This window comes from Hypomesus transpacificus, chromosome 12, assembly GCF_021917145.1.
Source record: "Hypomesus transpacificus isolate Combined female chromosome 12, fHypTra1, whole genome shotgun sequence".
Classification (NCBI taxonomy): domain Eukaryota; kingdom Metazoa; phylum Chordata; class Actinopteri; order Osmeriformes; family Osmeridae; genus Hypomesus; species Hypomesus transpacificus.
In genome coordinates, this window is record NC_061071.1 from 4369491 (window position 1) to 4388641 (window position 19151).

General features: G+C 42.1%; 1 protein-coding gene across 3 annotated transcripts in view; it reads left to right on the plus strand.

Annotated features, from left to right (window-relative positions):
- Window positions 1-3467: 3467 nt before the first annotated feature.
- The window catches only part of si:ch73-204p21.2, a 34083-nt gene continuing 18399 nt past the window's right edge, over window positions 3468-19151 (plus strand). Inside the window, exons 1-3 of one of the 3 annotated variants that reach the window (XM_047031592.1) lie at window positions 3468-3795; window positions 4336-4403; window positions 4603-4740. In XM_047031592.1, the coding sequence (XP_046887548.1) occupies window positions 4613-4740 (128 nt within the window). In that variant the 5' untranslated portion in view covers window positions 3468-3795; window positions 4336-4403; window positions 4603-4612. The remainder of the gene's footprint in view (window positions 3796-4335; window positions 4404-4602; window positions 4741-19151) is intronic. The other 2 variants (XM_047031593.1, XM_047031594.1) reach the window with 2 other exon arrangements.

A 19151-nucleotide genomic window follows, 5' to 3' on the forward strand; every position in this document is an offset into this window, starting at 1 on the left:
TTCTGTTATACTCTGCCCTCTGCGCGTTAGCAGCCATAGCTGCACCATCACCGTGGCAACCACACAGTAACACAGGTGATTGGTATTAGCTGATAAGTGGAGACACAAGCTATTCAGTCAACTCGTCGTCTCATTAAAAGACAAAGAGCACCACAACACAACTACTACCACTACTGATACTGCTATATCTTATGCCACTAGCCTACTACAACTACTGATTCTGCAGATGCTGCTAATATCTCTTTTACTAACTACTATGCTAATGTATGGAGCTAGAAAGCTGACAAAAGTATCTGAATTTGAATGTGAAAGATCTGAAATATTTGTTTGTCGAATTTCATAAAACTTAAATATTTTACTTTTGAATATATAGGCCTAATATCTGAATTATTTGTATTCCGAATTTAACAAAACTGAATTATTTTGATCCAGAAAAAAAATAATCTAAATTTCAGATCGCGTGAATTCAGATTCTTGAAACTCAGATTGCGTGAATTCAGATTCTTGAAATTCAGATTGCGTGAATGCAGATTCTTGAAATCAGATTGCTGAAATTCAGATTGTGGACATTTTGCGAGATTTTGTCTGAACTAGGCCAAAGGTGAAACAGCTTGCTTTCACAGGGAAAAGTAGACGATTTCAGAACGACCGAATCTAGACATTCTCTGACCAAATTTTACCTCAGAACAAAAGCTAAGAGTTGCTCGTTGGAGGAAGAGTATGGAGCAAGTGCTTATGAAACTTGTAAAAACTTGTGTCTTCTACTCTGCCAAAATCGGCAGTTACAGTTACCAAGTGAGTCGAGACAGAGTCGACTCGGAGGGCGTCGGAGACCGATGGAAGACGCGGAACAACTGGCAAAGCTATAGCCTATATATTTATGTTCCGTTGTTCTCTTTTCTGTGTTGGAGTTCTTTTAAGAGCTTGATGGCATCAACATCCAGCCTGATATAAAATCATGAACTTCAATTGTGTCTCTTAATTATAATACACACACAGAAAATCCAGGTTGAGTCAAGTCACGCTAGCTAGCTACTGTATTGCTAATAGCCAATTTTGGATGGTCAAGCATATTTTTCAAAGTCAATGTTCAGCCTATAGGCTATGTTCATTTGCTAAGTGACATTTCAGATTGGTTATGGATAGTGAAATATTTTCTGTCTGAGAGATCGGACATAGTATTTAACAGCGTAGATATAAGGAGTTATCTATGGTTAACAGGATATATCTGTAGTGCGGTCGGGTGTGATTTGATTAATCGTCCACTCATTGTCTGGAAGTCAGTTTCAATCAAATGCCAACGATCTCCATACTAGATCTTGCCGACGTATCTTCTACACATCGGGACGTATGTGTGCCAATCCAGATACGTATGTGTGATCTGGGTCTTCCTCCAACTAGCAACTCAGTTTGTTCTGAGGTAAAGTTCGGTCATTCTGAAATTGTCTACTTTTTCCTGTGAAAACAAGCTGTTTCACTTTTGGCCTAGTTCAGACAAAATCTGAATTTCTGCAATCTGAATTTCAGCAATTTGAATTTCAAGAATCTGAATTCCTGCAATCTGAATTTCAAGAATCTGAATTCCTGCAATCTGAATTGTGTATTTTTTGATCAAAATAATTCAGTTTTGTTAAATTCGGCATACAAATAATTCAGATATTATATATTCAATAGCAAAATATTTCAGATTTATGAAATTCGACACACAAATATTTCAGATCTTTCCTTTTCAAATGCAGATACTTTTGTCAGCTTTCTAGCTCCCTACTAATGGTAGCCTACTGTTTTGTTCTTCTACGCCACTGAGTGCCTTCAATTTACCATGAGAAACCCGGTAGCCATTGTCGGTTTATGCCAATAATACGATTACTCCGTTTACTTGTGTAATTAGTTATGCCATTACTCAAACACGTCTACATGATTCTTTTTATGAATCGTATGCTCCACGGACAAAACTTGCACCATCATCCTTATGCAACAAAGTGTCGCTGTGTCTTCCTGTATCGGCCCTACTGCTTTATGTTTCATTCAATCAACACAATGAATCCTACTAAAAAAAACGAGTAAACGCACTCAATGATAGGCTACATCTACTGATATTATTATCCCAACTATAATTTCAGCTGTTAAAACTATCTTGTTACGACCAGCTAGCCTTCTTCTTCTGTTTAACAGTTCAGCTTTCAGCTTCTCCCGCATTGTAGGCTATTTAAGTTATTTAGCTTTGTTGATGCAGTTCAGCTTCCACACTGCCTCTTGAAATTCAACTATTTCTTCGATTGCTTCACAACGTTCAAACGTATTCTCCCACATTGTATTTAAGCATTTAGCTTTGTTAGATGATGCAGTTCAGCTTCCACACTCCCTCTTTAGTGTGAATTATACAAAAAAATAATTTCAGCTTTCAGTTTGCGGGTATTTTCTCATTTCTGTATGTTCAGCCATTTAAAAAAAATGTTCTTCAGATTTCAGCATTCCAATGCATTTTCAGCAGGAAATGCATGTTCTAGTTTATCTCTTATTACACACTTGATGTTGCAAGTGATACGAGCAGACAAAAGGAAACTTCGGTGGGTCTTAAATTCAGTGCCTCCAGCCAGGAACGCAGATCCTCAACTTTGGTTGGAGGTTGATGCAAAGTATGTCGGCCCACAACACTTGGACTTCTTCTTTCCATGGTCAAAACAATGATAATACAGTGTCTGATTCCATTTTCTCCAGCTGTTATGGCAGCCACGAACTGCAGTTGACGCTGGGCATCTCTATTAGCCTTAAATTAGTACCAGAGCCTGTTTAAGACATTCTCTTTTAGTACCATTATAAAGCGGAAAGTAACTAAACCGCAAATGAGAATTTGTGGATGGCCGCGCCCATCGTGGAATAAGGTGAATACGCCGCTTCGAAATATAAGCCGTACAACCACAAGAAAACTGTAAAATTGGGGTACAAGGTGCGGTTTTATTTCAGAAAAAAAATTGGTACTCCAATGGTTTAAACTAATTCATACTAATTGTAGGCCTATTTATAATTCATAGATTAGATTAAACTAAATCTCCAATATATCTAAAGATTTGACGGTAATATGAAATAATTCCGATATTTTTGGGGTCGCAATACTGTAATAAACATGACCAATCATTAAGGGGTACCCTGACAAGTGATTGGTCAGGCTACCTGTCTACCTACCTATCTACCTGCGGGCACTCTTCCCCTCCACTAAATTTTGTGGGAGTGGCTTTGGTTTGAATCGTGTCAAACAGAAGCTAAAATAGCTTGCTTTGAAAAACTTGCCTACCCTGCCTTTAAGATTATCTGGCCCAACTGTCCCCAGTTCAACAAATATACAGACAGTATATAGTGCATAATACATTCCTATAATGAAAAGATCCAGTAGAGGTATCTGAAACCTTCATTCATGGGTTTGGCTCCTGTAACTTAAGCAAATACCTGAGCTGTTTTATGTATGTACTCTGTCCTGTGGAATGAAGGCGTGTGCGTGTGTGAATGTATGTGTGTATCTTGAAACCTGTCAATGAGTAAACATGCTCTCTCTGTCAAACTGGGTGTGTGAAAGAGAAAGGGAGAGATAGAGAGAGAAAGAGATATCAAAGTGTTTTGTGGTGAACCTAACAACCAACAACGTCTATTCTCAACTTATTTCTACTAAACCACTTCCATTGGTAGCAGACCATTTATTTCAATACGAAGAGGAAGAGGTGACTTTTAATTCACGGAACTCTTAGGTTCCTGCAAGACTGACGGGCAATTCAGTTTACCTGTGTTGAGCTGGAAGAAGTGAGTATCAATAAGTGTGTGTGTGAATACAATGTGTTGATTGTGTGAGTACAGACTCTTGATTGTGGCTTAGCACAGAAAGTTGTGTGCGTGGGTGCAGGAATGCAAAGAGTATGTGTGAGAACATTTCATTTAGTGTGTTTGAATGCAGTGAGTTTTGTGTGTGTATGTGTGTGAGTGTGTTTTGGCAAGTACAATGAATTAATTATCTCCTACATCTGGGTTACCTGGGAAACCTGTTCAATGACAGGTACAGAGACTTTTCAGGTGTGGTCAAAACAACCTGTTTTACTGACTGTTGTGTGGCTGTTCATATGTATGTGTTTATTGAGTGTGTGTATTTATGTGTGAATATATTCCATGTATATATGTATATATATATATAGTATACACTTTGTATTTGAGTGTGTCTGTATATGCAGTATACACATATGTACAGGATACATACTGTATGTGGGTGTGGGTGTGTTTGCGTGTGAGTTTGTGTGTGAGTGTGCATTTGTTTGAATATATATATTAAAAAGCCATTGTGTGTGTCAGCCCTGATATGGGGATCCCATCCTTGTAGGAGAAGAACTGGTCAGAGAAAATCCTTCTCCAACAACTGGGTAAAAGGTTTTTCTTCTGCCCTCTTTTTAAAATCTCTTTTTATCTCCTGTCCTTTCCACTCCACTGTACTCCACTCCTCTTATCCCTGCACTTCATGCCAAGGTGATAGTCTAAATGACTTTGAGGCAGTAATCAGTTTCATTCTTATCTTTCTCACCCTCCCCTGACCCCTCCCAAACCCCCACCTTCCCAACCAAGGTTTTTTGCCATGGCGCTCGTCAGAGAGGTTTTAGGGTCAACATGGACAAACCTGTCTCCAGAGACGGCCATCTTCTCCCTCCTCCTCCTCTTTCTCCTCTCCATCCTTCTCCTCATCCTATGCACCAACTGTGGCAGGTACAACCTCTAGCTGCCAGCCTCCCTAACTCCTTTTAACCACTAAAATTATTAATTTCCAGCAAGTTTACAATATTGTATACAGAATGTCACGAGAGGGTAGAGGGTAATTGTGGGGTGTGTCGCGTCGGTTGCAGATGTGTCCGTTTTTGTACAGACATTCTTACACATTTCTGAAATGTATTTAGGGGAAAATGGGCCATTCAAAAGAAGTTTCCTGGAAGCGATCATTGTCAGTAACACGCAAACTGCAACCATTTGGTTGCAGTCTAGAGCCCTGTGTGGAGAAGCTGAACCCAGTAAATTGTACTCTGAGCTAGCTAACTTCTAGTGATGGGTTGTTCGCGAATGGGCCGGCTCTGAGCAGGCTCTTGTAGGTGAACATCGGGGGCTGGCTCGCATATCTGAAGAGCCGACTCTATTTTTAATAGATTAATATAGACTATAAATTAAATGATTATGTACTAATGAAATAATGAATTATTTTAATTGTATTTAAAATAATTTACTAATTCAAAGAGCAAAAAAAATGATATAGGCCCAAAGGCGCACACACGTTCGTGTTGACTGTCTGATCAGCCTCACATTCTGTTCCTGTGGCCGAGCCAACTCACACACACACAGTCAGACGAGTAGTCGAAACTCAGGAAAGAGCCATAACATCAAGGGCGTAACCATGGTTTAGACATGGGGGGGGGGGGGGGGGGTCCAAATGAATATCCTTTCCCATCATTTTTTTTTTGTTAAATGCATTTCCTACAATTCTATATTTATATATGAAAATGTGCACATTTAGAACATAGTTTTGAGGACTACATTGACCATTAGAATTCACATCTAAAGGAATAGTGTAATTTCTCTGAGACAGTGACTACCTGCATTGTGACCACGTCATTTTATCAGTAAAACAGCGACTCATGCTTTTATGAGGCTACTCGTTTTGTTTGGTTACACATTTAGCTTGGTATCAAGTTACTTACTGTCTGAATGTTTGGCTGCTGGTCCAGTTTTGTCCGCTTGTTAGGTAACCTCAAATCCTCCATTACTCTACCTCCTCTCCAACAAGTTAACTAACGTTACTTTCTTTGCACTCAACTGACTGATGAAAAAGTGTTTGGTAACTATGACAACGCAAAACGGCGCGAGGTGGATTCAAACGAAATCACACAAGTGTAAAATTAGGAGGGAGAACACAACCGCCCCAAAGAATGCGTGGCTACGCCTTTGCATAACATAAAGACATTGGTCGGGTTTCCCAGATTCGTTAAGAAGCTCTTAACGCTAAGAGCTTCTTAAGAGCGTTCTAAGAGCGTTCTGGGAAACCCAGCCATTGTGGTTAAGGTAGAGTATGATTTCATTTAATAGCTAATTTAATTAGAATTGTTTCCCACCTATCGTCAAAGTCATAGTTAAAAAACGTATTTTTTAAAGAGCTGCTTGGAAGCCAAAAGAGACGGCACTTTTCAGTGAGCTGAGTCAAACAAGCCAACTCACGAAAAAGCGCCGGAATGCCCAACACTACTAGATGTGTGGGAATGGCAGGAGCTAGGTCCAAGGGTATACAAAAATACAGGGTGTTGAATCACAGCAGAACCCGTCTACGTAGAGCTTGTCCCAGACCGCCGCCTCTCGCCCCTCGGCTTGAGGCAACGGCCCCGGTAGTTGTAGGTGGTATTGCATTTCCAATTTGCTACCCGACTCGTCCAGTCGTTTTTATTCTATTAAAGGAGTCATTGATTGCAAAACCTAATTTAAAAGTCATTGATTTTACCTTGTCTCTGATCCAAGATGGCCCCGATGGAGGCTGCCTCGGTCGTTAAGTACGCTATTTTTTGTCTCGTTTTTTTAAGTCAGTGTTCTGCGAAGATTTCCGGGGTTCTCTAACAAGAGAAGTACTTCTAAACATCAGGACTACAACTCCTGTGGATTTATTTCCCACTTTTCTGCTTCCAGAGGCAGAATTAGTGGGAATTATAGTCAAAGCCATCCTCGGCTTTGTACTAGCTGCGAAGCGCCGTAGGAGAGGCAAACGAGCCGGTGCACTGGTACGACTCAGTGTACCAGTGCACCGGTACGACTCAGTGTACCAGTGCACCACGCACAGTGTTACCGGGGATGTTTTTCTCCAACGTGCGTTCACTGAGCAACAAACTGGATGAACTTCAGCTACTGGTGTGGAAAAACAGAGACTTTCATTCATCTTCCGTTTTGTGCTTTATGAAGACATGGCTCAGTGAATTGATCCCAGACTCTGCTTTACAGCTAGCAGGTTTCAAACTGCTGAGAGCGGATCGTGACCCTGTGCTCTCTGGCAAAACGAAAGGTGGTGGTATTTGTTTTTACATTAACAGTGGCTGGTGTGAAGATGTGACAATGATTCAGCAGCACTGTTCTCCTGATCTGGAATAATTTTTTATTAACTGTAAATCTTTTTACTTGCCACGTGAGTTTGCTTCATTCATTCTGGTCGGCGTCTACATGCCCCCTCAGGCTAGCTCCAACGAGGCTCAACGTGGGCTCGCCAACCAGATATTGTGCGTAGAGCATGAAAATCCGGATTCCTTGGTTATTGTGCTAGGCGACTTTAACAAAGGCAATCTCCCTCAAGAACTCCCCAAATACAGACAACTCATCAAATGCCCTACCAGAGAAGGGAACACTTTGGATCACTGCTACTCTTCAATCAGTAAAGCATACCATGCGGTTCCCCGAGCAGCACTGGGTCACTCAGACCACGCCACCTGATTCCTGCATACAGGCAGCCTGCAGTGAGTACATTGAAACAGTGGACCAGTGAGGCTATGGAGGATCTGCGGGCGTGCTTGGACTCTACTGACTGGGATATGTTCATGACTGCCTCCAATAGTCTGGATGAGCTCACGGAGGCTGTGACATCATACATCAGCTTCTGTGAGGACTGCTGTATACCAACACGCACCAGGGTAAGTTACAACAACGACAAACCCTGGTTTACAGCTAAACTCAGAAGGCTGAGGCTGGACAAAGAGGCCGCGTTTAGGACTGGGGACAAGGACAGATTCAAGGAGTCGAAGAACAGGTTTAGCAAGGCGGTGAGAGAGGCTAAACGACTGTACTCAGAGAGGCTGAAGCCCCAGTTCTCTGCTAACGACTCTGCTTCTGTCTGGAGAGGGCTCAGGCAGATTACCAACTTCAAGCCCAGAGCCCCCCGCTCCACTAATGACTCTCGTCTGGCCAACGACCTGAACGAGTTCTACCGTCGTTTTGAAAGACAATTGGACTGCCCTGAACTATCCCTTCCCTCCCTCCCCCCCGCTCCCCACCAACTCAGTGACGACACTCTCCATTCAGGAGAGTGAAGTTAACAGACTTTTCAAGAGGCAGAACCCAAGCAAAGCAGCTGGGCCAGACGCTGTCTCCCCTGCCACCCTCAAGAACTGTGCTGACCAGCTGTCCTCCCTGGAGACATGCCATGTGCCAGCCTGTCTCAAGTCCTCCACCATCATCCCTGTGCCCAAAAAGCCCAGGCCAACTGGACATAATGACTACAGACCCGTCGTCCTGACCTCTGGTAATTAAGTCTTTTGAGTGCCTGGTGCTGGCACACCTTAAATCCATCACAGACCTTCTACTGGACCCCCTGCAGTTTGCCTACAGAGCCAACAGGTCGGTGGACGATGCAGTTAATATGGCCCTCCACTTCACTCTACAGCACCTGGACTCCCCAGCATCCTACGCCAGGATCCTGTTTGTGGACTTCAGCTCTGCTTTCAATACCATCATCCCAGCCCTGCTTCAGGACAAGCTCTCCCAGCTGAACGTGCCTGATTTCACCTGCAGGTGGATCACAGACTTTCTGTCTGACAGGAAGCAGTGCGTTAAGCTTGGCAAACAGGTCTCTGACTCCCGGTCTATCAGCACCAGATCACCTCAGGGCTGCATCCTTTCTCCTCTGTTCTTCTCCCTGTACACCATCAGGTGCACCTCCAGTCATCCGTCCGTCAAACTCCTGAAGTTTGCGGACGACACCACCCTTATTGGGCTCATCTCTGGTGGAGACAAGTCTGATTATAGGTGAGAAGCGGCCAACCTGGTGACCTGGTGCAGCCAGAATAACCTAGAGCTCAAAGCTCTTAAAGGTCACATAATATGCGGTTATTGGATGCTTTTATATAGTCCTTAGTGGTTCCCTATTACTGTATCTGAAGTATCTTTCCCGAAATTCAGCCTTGGTGCATAATAGGGGTTATGCGGAGCGCTCAGCGTTCGAACCAGAAAACAGATGTGATCGTTTCCGCTTCTCACTTCTGTACACATCTGCAGCGCTAGGTGATCCAAATAACTTATATTGACAGGGAAGTTCAAGGATTTTATAAGTTGTATTACTCTCTACATTAGTGTGACAGGAATAACATGATGAGTTCATATAACGTTATAATAGCCTTAGACCGTTTCCCAGGAGGTAGCACTAACGCTAGCTATACACATTAACTACAACTTTACAGTAGGCTACATAGCTACACAATAAGGGCTAAGTTATCAATGAAATATATGAATTCAGCAAATTAATTTAAGAAGCTCATTTTAATTTAGTGTCATATCCATATTATTATTCTGGTTTCTATAGCTAGGACCTACCGTTCCTAGAGGGAATTACGTTTAGCCTACTACTAGGCCGTTAGCACTCGAACGGGATGTGGATGGTTGGTCGTCCCTGTCCCATTTGAGGCTCCACAGCATCCAGCCGTTCCAGGACTGAAGAGAGGTTTACTATGGCAACCTCATTAATGTGTACGTCTGTGACGGCAGAGTATGCAGCCAAGCTCTCTGTGACTTGTTCTACTCGGTCACGGGCATCAGACTCAGATATATTATTAGTTTCTACCAGCTCAGCTAATTCTATCAGTGTCTGAACAATTTGAGGGAGCGCCATGATCTGTGATACGTCCTCTAAAGACCCGGCAATTCAATCAATTTCCCGGCACATTTGCCATGTAATGCAATGCGTATGTGCACACCGCCCCCTACCGAACAAGATGGGTAGCTCGGTCAGCAGGGAGCTGAAGAAGAGCGGCTACTGACGTCACTCTGCTGCGCCGCTCAGAATGCATTTTCGTTTTCGAATTATGGGCAGTTCTTTGCGGGCAGAACATGAAAATGCAATGTCCGCTCTGTTTTTTTTTGATTATGGCATAACATGTGCAGTCTTGAGGAAGAAAATGCAAATGCAAATAGGATGATTGATTACTAATTTTATTTATGAGTCAAATAATGCAGCCACATTCTTAAAATGAAAATGCATTTCTGGAAATGCATTTGAATTTGAATTGTGGTCACGATTTTGCAGCCACGTTCTGAAAATGAAAATGCATTTCTGGTAATGCATTTGAATTTGAATTGTGGTCACGATTTTGCAGCCACGTTCTTGAAAATGAAAATGCATTTCTGGAAATGCATTTTCATTTGAATTGTGGTCACGATTTTGCAGCCACGTTCTTAAAATGAAAATGCGTTTCTGGAAATGCATTTTCATTTGAATTTTGGTCACGATTTGCTTCCATACTACATTACATTTACATTTAGCAGACGCTCTTATCCAGAGCGACTTACAGTAAGTACAGGGACATTCCCCCGAGGCAAGTAGGGTGAAGTGCCTTGCCCTACTTGCCATACTACGAGTAGTCCCACAATGAGCTTTCCTCAAAACGCGCTGTTTCTGTCTCTGTAGCTTTAAATTCTAATGAGGAGGAGAGGGGCGGCAACGTACTAATGTTTACAACGGATGTATCGCAATGGCTCGTAGCCCCCGCTGCTGTAAGATACCTGGAATTTAGCCATTCTCATCTGATCACCCTGGTTTGCAGGGGTGCACACTCATAGTAATTTCAATGAAGAGAAAGGCGGATATCGCGCGCCATAACACCAACAGCAGAACGGTTATTCAAATAACAAAGAAGTGTACAACACTGGTGTTACAGCGTTTGTATTCACACACACACTTGATGCCATCTACCTTTACACTAGCAACAGTAACTCAGCTGTTAGCTGCAGAGCTAATGTTACACCCACATTCTAAGGGTAGCAAGCTAGGTAAACATATACAGTAAAGCAACAAAATTATATAGCATTAGTTAACTTACTTGTCCAAGATTTGTTGCCTGACAGGGACAGTTAGAAATGATCCAGAATTTAATTTAAGCAAGGCCAGCTTTGTATTGGCTCAAGTTGAGGAAGCAGAGGTGGCTGAAATGTTTGGCGCAGACATAGAAAACTTTGGGAAGTTGTGTTGGCTCATTTCCAGCAAAAAGAAAATTAAGATACTTGTTGTGCTTGGATGAAGGAACTAAAAAAATACTTTCGTTTTGATTTGTACATCCAAACACTGAGCAACTGTTATGCTTTGTTCGTTTGCTAGCCATGATGTCTCTCCAGGAAAAATCGCACTTGCCTTTGCACGATTGTAGCTCAGTTTTTCATGGGCGGGCCAAATTATCTGGGCGGGCAAAGCAGAGAGAAGGGCGGTTGCCTGGCTCGTTGTGACATCACAAGAAGGGGATTTTCAAACCGAGCGTTTGAGCCTTCATTTTCTCAAAGGCGGAGAAAAATACCCAGGGCTTGGTTTACACCTATCGAAAATTCTAGCCACTGGGGGACCAAAAGCAGGCTAGGGGAACTCATATTAATGTTAAATAATGTCCTCAAGTTAAGTTTTCATGTCATGTGACCTTTAAGACAGTGGAGATGGTTGTGGACTTCAGGAAGAACACTGCCCCACTCACCCCCATCACCCTGAGTGACTCCTCAGTCAACAATTTGGAGTCCTTCCGCTTCCTGGGCACTATCCTCTCCCAGGACCTCAAGTGGGAACTGAACATCGGCTCCCTCACCAAGAAAGCACAACAGAGGATGTACTTCCTTCGGCAGCGGAAGAAATGAGCAACCTGCCAAAGACAAAGATGGTGCACTTCTACTCAGCCATCATTGAGTCCATTTTCACCTCCTCCATCACCGTCTGGTACGCTGCTGCCACTGCCATGGACAAGAGCAGGCTGCAGCGTATCATCCGCAATGCTGAGAAGGTAATTGGCTGCAATCTGCCTTCCCTCGAGGACCTGCACACCTCGAGGACCCTGAGGCGAGCAAGGAAGATTGTGGCCGACTCATCCCACCCTGGTCACTCCCTGTTTCAGTCACTCCCGTCCGGCAGAAGGCTACGGTCCATCAGGACCAATACTTCACCCTTGGCTTCTTCAACAAGGCCAAGGGTCCACACTGACTCTAATGACTTCCTGCTTAAAACACATTGCATTTACACAATTGTAACTTGTACATTTTAATTTTTTATAATATTTGTATTTTTATATCGAAATTGTAAACTTGTCTTTTATTTTATGACAACTTATATTTTATTTTATTGTACTTTTTATTTAATTCTAATTCCACTTAGTACTGCTAGTTTATGTACCCTATGTACCCTTAGTATAGAAAGTCCACATTTTAGGTTCCTAAATGTTTAGTATGCACCTTCCTGCCAAAGTAAATTCTTTGTCTGTGCAAACTTTCATGGCGAATAAATACCATTCAGATTCTGATTCTTGTCATAGTTGAATACCGACAGTTTGGTGGGTAAAATGGACATACAGTGAACCTCAAAGTCCATTGACACCTCTTTCCTATCTAAATCTCACAACTTGAAACTGCAGCTGTAAGAGATCGGTTTTGAACACCTTTGTCACGCCCCAACATTTACATACAGACCAGCCCTCAGGGGGGTGTTCCATCAACGTCAATTAAGGAAAATCAAGACTAATTTTGCCAAGTCTCAATTAGTTTAGCGAGAGTTCCGTTCTATTAAGGTGGATTATTCTAGTTCTAGCTACGTAACCAAGGTTCGGAACTAGCCTGATCCGTGTCAGGCTAAAAGTCAAGCTAAACTAAAATGTGTTGCAAATAATTTCAAACAGGCGGAAACAGAATCTCAAAAGACAGTTCCGTCGAGTAAATTCCTGTGCGCAAAGCACTTTAGTCCTAGCCTGGTCCTAACCAGACCCTCGTACATTTCATTTGTACAGAGGGTCTGGGATCGCTCCATTGACAAACGTTAACTTCCTTGAAGGCGGGTCCTCTGTTGAAGTTTCAAACTATTGGATCTGCCCAGAGCCACTCTGATCTGCCATAACCAATCGCAAGCGTTCGCCTTAGCCAACTCCTTCACCAACTCCTTCACCACTACTGTAACGGAGCTAGCTGCCGTAGCTTGAAAATCAAACTTTTCCCGAACCCCGTGGGGAGGAGGGCCACAACATCATGGCCACCAACAAACTCAGCAAGGAATGTTCTTGCTCCGGCTTTAACCTATGGATATTCGGCAGCGTTGCCACAACCGCAGAATAGTTTCGCTCGCATCGTTCTCCGCCGCCATTACTTAACTACTCAAACTAGTGCACGACATCAACGTCATCGTTCTCAGTCACTCCCTCTGTTCGCTGATAGGACCTACAAAAAATTTGTTTCTGGAAACCGACTTCAGAGCCGAGCTCCCAGACCTAGTACAGAAGCAAAATCCAAATTGAGCGGAAGTACATAGGAGGGCAGAGCCAGGCTACTTTAGTCCGTGTTCGGAAACGTACATTTTGACTTTTTGAAGTGCAGATATGAATGATTCACGTGTTTAGGCCTACTTCATTTCAAAAATATATTAATTTAAATTAACAAGTTAAGAAATATTGGGCCTTATTCTCGAACATTTTCTTAAGTTTCTTCTGAATTGTTTCTTACGGGCTTTGGAAAATAACTTAAGAAAAAGACATCCACCAAATTCATGAACGCTTGATGTTCCTACGCAGCAAAGTTTTCTGAGCTGTGCTCCCCTGGAAGAGTTTTCTTAAGTTGAAAGCGCGTCCTCGTGCTCCTGAATTTGCATACATACACGCCCCGACAGCTCCTTATAAGGGCACGCAACAGCAGTGACGTGTGCAGTCAGAATCGACACAATTAGGAAAGCAACAGGAACGCAAGTTATGTTCCAGCGAAAAGCAACCGGTGCACAGGTGCATCGGTGAACCATCATAACAGTGAGATGAGCAGTGGAATTGTTCTCCACTGGATCTAACAGTGTGCAAGATTAATTTAGCCTGACGTTGTCAAACTCATAATTCTAGTCAGAATATGAGTCTGAAAACTCTCCGTTGGGCTGTGACTACGGGGCGTGTTTCAACCGAACTCGTAAAACAAATGCCTCTTCGCTCAATTGGATAAACCTACAACCAATCAGAGCAACGTAATATGTTGTTTGTTGAAAACGAATTCAACCCAAGCGCTCTTTCGTGACGTTGTTGATTACGTTACTGTTGATCATCTGTCCATCATCGTATAAAGCCCGCCTTGGCAATTTCATTGGTACGCCCAGATTCTGTTTTTCTGTAGTTGTTCCCCAATACGAGTAGCCTGACGTTGTCATACTCATAATTCTAGTCAGAATATGAGTCTGAGAACTCTCCGTTGGGCTTTGACTACAGGGCGTGTTTCAAACGAGCCTGGAAAACAAATGCCTCTTCGCTCAATTGGATAGATCTACAACCAATCAGAGCAACAGAGTATGTGACGTATGTTAAGCACCGCATAGTTGTTGTCAACAGAACTAAACTACAAGCAGACTTGAAGTATGCTTGAAGAATGAATACAAACGATTTTTGCCGGTGTTGTAAAATTAATTTAAGGGTAGGGAGAGTACTTGTTCACACGGTCAACCTTTTTGAGCGAAACAATAAAGGTCAATGCATATACGAACAAGTTCTCCGTTTAGGATTACAACTCCATCGGGGCCAGCTGATAAATTAAACTTTTACCGAATCCCGTAGGAAGGACGGCAAAAACATATTTTCCATTGACAAATGCCTTGATTGCGTCTCTCTGTTCCTCTTTCAAAATTAATGCGCTGTCGATGTCTTCTAAAACAGACTCGATGGCAGAATCATAACATCCCAGATCTCCAGCGGTAGCCATGTTTGTTCAAAACGAATTCAACTTAAACGCTCTTTTGTGACGTGGGTGATTACGTTACTGTTGATCATCTGTCCATCATCCTATAAAGCCCGCCCGGCAATTTAATTGGTTCGCCCAGATTCTGGTTTTCTGTAGTTGGTCCCCAATACGAGACCCTCCAGACCCAACTTCCCGACCAAATTTTTTTGGGGGCGGGGAGAAGTTGGGCTGGCAGCCAGGCTACAATACGAGACCCTCCAGACCCAACTTCCCGACCAAATTTTTTTGTGGGCGGGGAGAAGTTGGGCTGGCAGCCAGGCTAAGATTAATTATTATAATTATTTAAATCCGAGGATGTGTTATGGCAAGCCGTTTTATCATTTAACCAATGAATTCTTGATATCCAAAATTCGAATTCTTGATATCCAAAAAGCAATTCTTGAAATCAAGAATTCACTGGTTAAATGATAAAACGGCTTGCCATAGTCTGTAGAGTTGATGTGAACGCAATCACCAACGATTTCTCACAAATTCATTAACACTTCTAACACAGAGAGTTTTCTTAAATGCGATTCCCCTTGTGTTTTTTTAAGGAATCGCATTTGAGACAACTCTGCCCGACTTACGACTGCTATTTCGAGTTCGGAAATTCTTGTGAAGTTCAGAACAAATCGCACGTGAGAAAACTTTCATGAATGCCAAATGTTTTCCTAAATCCAATTCAGAAGAAATTCTTTCTTAAATTCTTCTTAACTGCATTCGAGAATGAGGCCCAATGTCATTATCTGTTTTCAAAAGCCATTGGTTTATTGACATAAAATAAGGCCTTAGAAACTAAGCAGAGCGTCAAGACAAGTTACAATCAATTATGGCGTATTCGTTCTTTGACAAGCCTGTGGTGGATGAAGGTGCTCAGATTATACAGAGAGCGTTTATCCCACCAGCCCCAAGGGTCTTCAGAGACAGAAGTAATGCTTCCCAGACCAGTACCTGTGGAAGAAGTATAGGCTCAGCAGGCCCAGCATAGTTTATCTAGATAGATTTAATTGTCATTCTTAAAAATAAAATAAAACATAAATAATATGTATATATATAGAGAGAGTAAACTATAATAGTAGAAAGGAGGGTGGTAGACTGCAGTCTATGTAGGTAGGCCTAGACTATGTAGTCTGCTGGAATCTCACACAAGGAAGCAAACCCACTGTAGCCAAGCCTTGACACTGTTCAGTCTGTCTGCATTTGTCTATGTCTTTGCATGTGGGACGTTCTTGAACTATGCCAGGAAATATGAAGGGTATACCTTGCTCCAAAGCAGTACCTGAATATTGTCATCAGTTTTTCAGGTAATCTTGAAACACAAAGAATCAAGGAGACTTTTTATTCAATTGTATAAAGTATTTTCTTTGTTTAAAGTGGCCTATATGTTGACAAGCCTCTATATTACCTCTCCTCGGCTTCCCCAATATTATAGGTGCAATATACTGTCCCCATGAGTGTATCCAGGCCCATTGTACACAGGGGGTGACTGCCTGGTGCCCCCATGGTTGAAAGTGTTTCTAAAATGCCCTCGAGTGGCAAAAATTAGACCAAGTGCCCTACTGTCTGCCATTCACATTGTGAAATATTCTTGAGTGCCCAGGATGCCCCACGCAACAAATGACATTGTGCCCTCTATAAATTTAAAAACATGTCTTGATGAGTTCCTTTATAGTATAAAAACTGTGATGCAGTACCCTATAAGGTGCCCTTTTAATGGCCTAAATTGGACTGTTCCCATGCCCTTACTTCCAATGGAAAAGGGTGCTGTTATGAAGTGCCCTTTATGCTGCCCCTACATGACAGTGTCCCAAATGTTGCCCTTCCCAAAGAAGACAATTAGATGCTGTGCCCAACAGTCTCCCCCAATGGTTCCAGTAGGGCATGCTTTCCCAAATTGAGGCTATGACAACACTTGGCACAGCCACAGTCTGTCACTTTCCAAGCCCCCTCTGGATCTGTGGAGGCAGACTATGTTAATTGGAAATACTCAGTATCAGTAATAATAATGATAGTCATGCTGAGCAATTTTAAATGACTGTTCTGCCAAACAAAGTGTGCAGTTTGGGTCACCTTCTAATCTAAAAAGTCAGTGCTGGATCTGTGCAATAGTCTTTCTAGTGAATCCCTATTTTAGTCATGGTTATCTTTCCATTTTATCTTAAAGCTCAGCATTTAGCCTATCACTTAATAAATGCATGTGGCAAAGTTATTTTGAAGCAATTTATTGATTTTGTTCAAGATGTGAAGACAAAAACATTATCGGCCCACATTAAGTGCAAATTAACCATGGCCTTCTTCAGTGTTTAGAATTTTATTCTACAATTTTCAATTGCTGCCACTTTCTTTTTTAGGTTATTATTCTCAATCTCCTCGGCCATAGGCTAGCCTACTGTCAGAACGGTTTCAGATAGCTCATCAAATTACGTTAATTATTAGTAGGCCTAAATGCATATATATATGTTAAGTAGATTTGGTAGGTCCACAATTTACGCATTTTAAGGGTGGTAATGGTTTAACAAATTGTCTCCAAAAAATCAATTGCCCTGTTTACGCTTAGCTTTTTGCGACATAACTCCTTTTTTCGACGATCGCCTGATCTGGGCTGCAGAGTCTAAGCTTTTTGAGGTCTAGCTTGAATTAGCGTTGCCTGTTAGTGGAACGGAACGTTAGTGGAACGGCTTGAGGCTTAAGAATAGGGTGCACGCGCAATTAGCTTGACTAGTTAAATCTGACTTGAATTAGTAGGACTGCGTGAGCTGAAATTGGCATTTATGGAACCGCTTAAGCCGCGGTTGACTAATTAAACTTATTCAAGTCTGGTTAAGGACTGTAAGTCTAGCTTTTTTGAGCGGCCTTTATGGAACAGGCCCCAGGTCTCTAATCAGGTAATTCACGTGAGGGGGGAAACAAGGGGAAACAGTAAGGATTTGTTTACCTCATTCACTTTCGCGTGACTAGGTTTAGTACATTTACATTACATTTAGTCATTTAGCAGACGCTCTTATCCAGAGCGACTTACAGTAAGTACAGGGACATTCCCCCCGAGGCAAGTAGGGTGAAGTGCCTTGCCCAAGGACACAACGTCATTTGGCACGGCGAGGAATCAATCCGGCAACCTTCTGATTACTAGCCCGACTCCCTCACTGCTCAGCGATCTGACAACCCTCAGCCATCTGACTCCTTAGTAAGACGTGAATGATATTCGTTCACAAGTAATAATGACAGGTTTTGTTATTTTAACTTTTTTGTACCTTACTTAAAGTTCAGTGCAGTGTAATTGTTTGCCGTGATAATTCAATGCTAGTGTGATAATGACCATTTGAAATCATACAAACTGTCATGATGCATTATTTTAATGTGGGAATTTTTCTTTTAAAATATTATCTGCTGGTTTACATGCACTAACATATACATGAGAATACGATAAATGTTTGCAGTGGAAGTTGAAATGAACGAATGACTAAAAAAAAGATTAATTCATTTTACTTAACGAGACTCAAAGAACTGAGTCAGTAACATGATCCGAACTTCCCATCACAAGGGTGCTGACGTTGTGATGTTAAGGCTGGCACTGAAGTGGCTAGCATACTAGCTAGCATTCAAGGCACTCTTTGCCACCAAAACGTTGTATTCTCCTAAACCGTGCAACGGAACATAAATCCCAATACAAGCAACACAATCGTGACCAAGATTAACATTTTGAAACCTACCTACCTTGTCTATGTAGTCCAAATATCCTTAGGGGTGGGAAAATAAATAATACCAAATAATATACAGCTATATGAGAGAGAACAAAGGTTGTTACCCAATTATTCAGTCACAAGTTGACACACAACACTGTCTTTGAGCCTTTTCAGGAAGACACCAGGTGTTTGATTCATTTCGGGAAGAGAGTTCATTTGAGCAAGGTTGACCAGACAAGAGTAATGACTGTGTTGCATCTTGATGTTTGTAATTAGCAACTTATTGCACTTTTACAGATCCAAACCTGCACATCCACAGTTTGAAGGGGATATGTCAGATATACAACAAACAGAAAGTCACTCATGCACAGGCTCACACACAGACACATACAAACAGACACACTCATGACACACATTCCAGAGTTACAGATCAGTCTGGTTAGGCAGCTCCATAAATTACACTGTTGCGTAAGAAAGCCTTATATGATAAGAACACAACCTATCCACAACAGATTAATTGAGTGTGTGTGCGTTTGGGGGGGGGTTCTTGGCCTTTAGTTGATCTAACACATTTTAATTGTTTTACGAACTCTTCATGGACCAACACATTTCTTTGTTATTTGCTTTGTACAGATACACGTTTTCTTCAAAATATTTTCTAGCTGATCTGAGAACTGAAAAGTGCACATTACTCTGTAGTTAGGCAATATGCAGTTTCACCTCCTT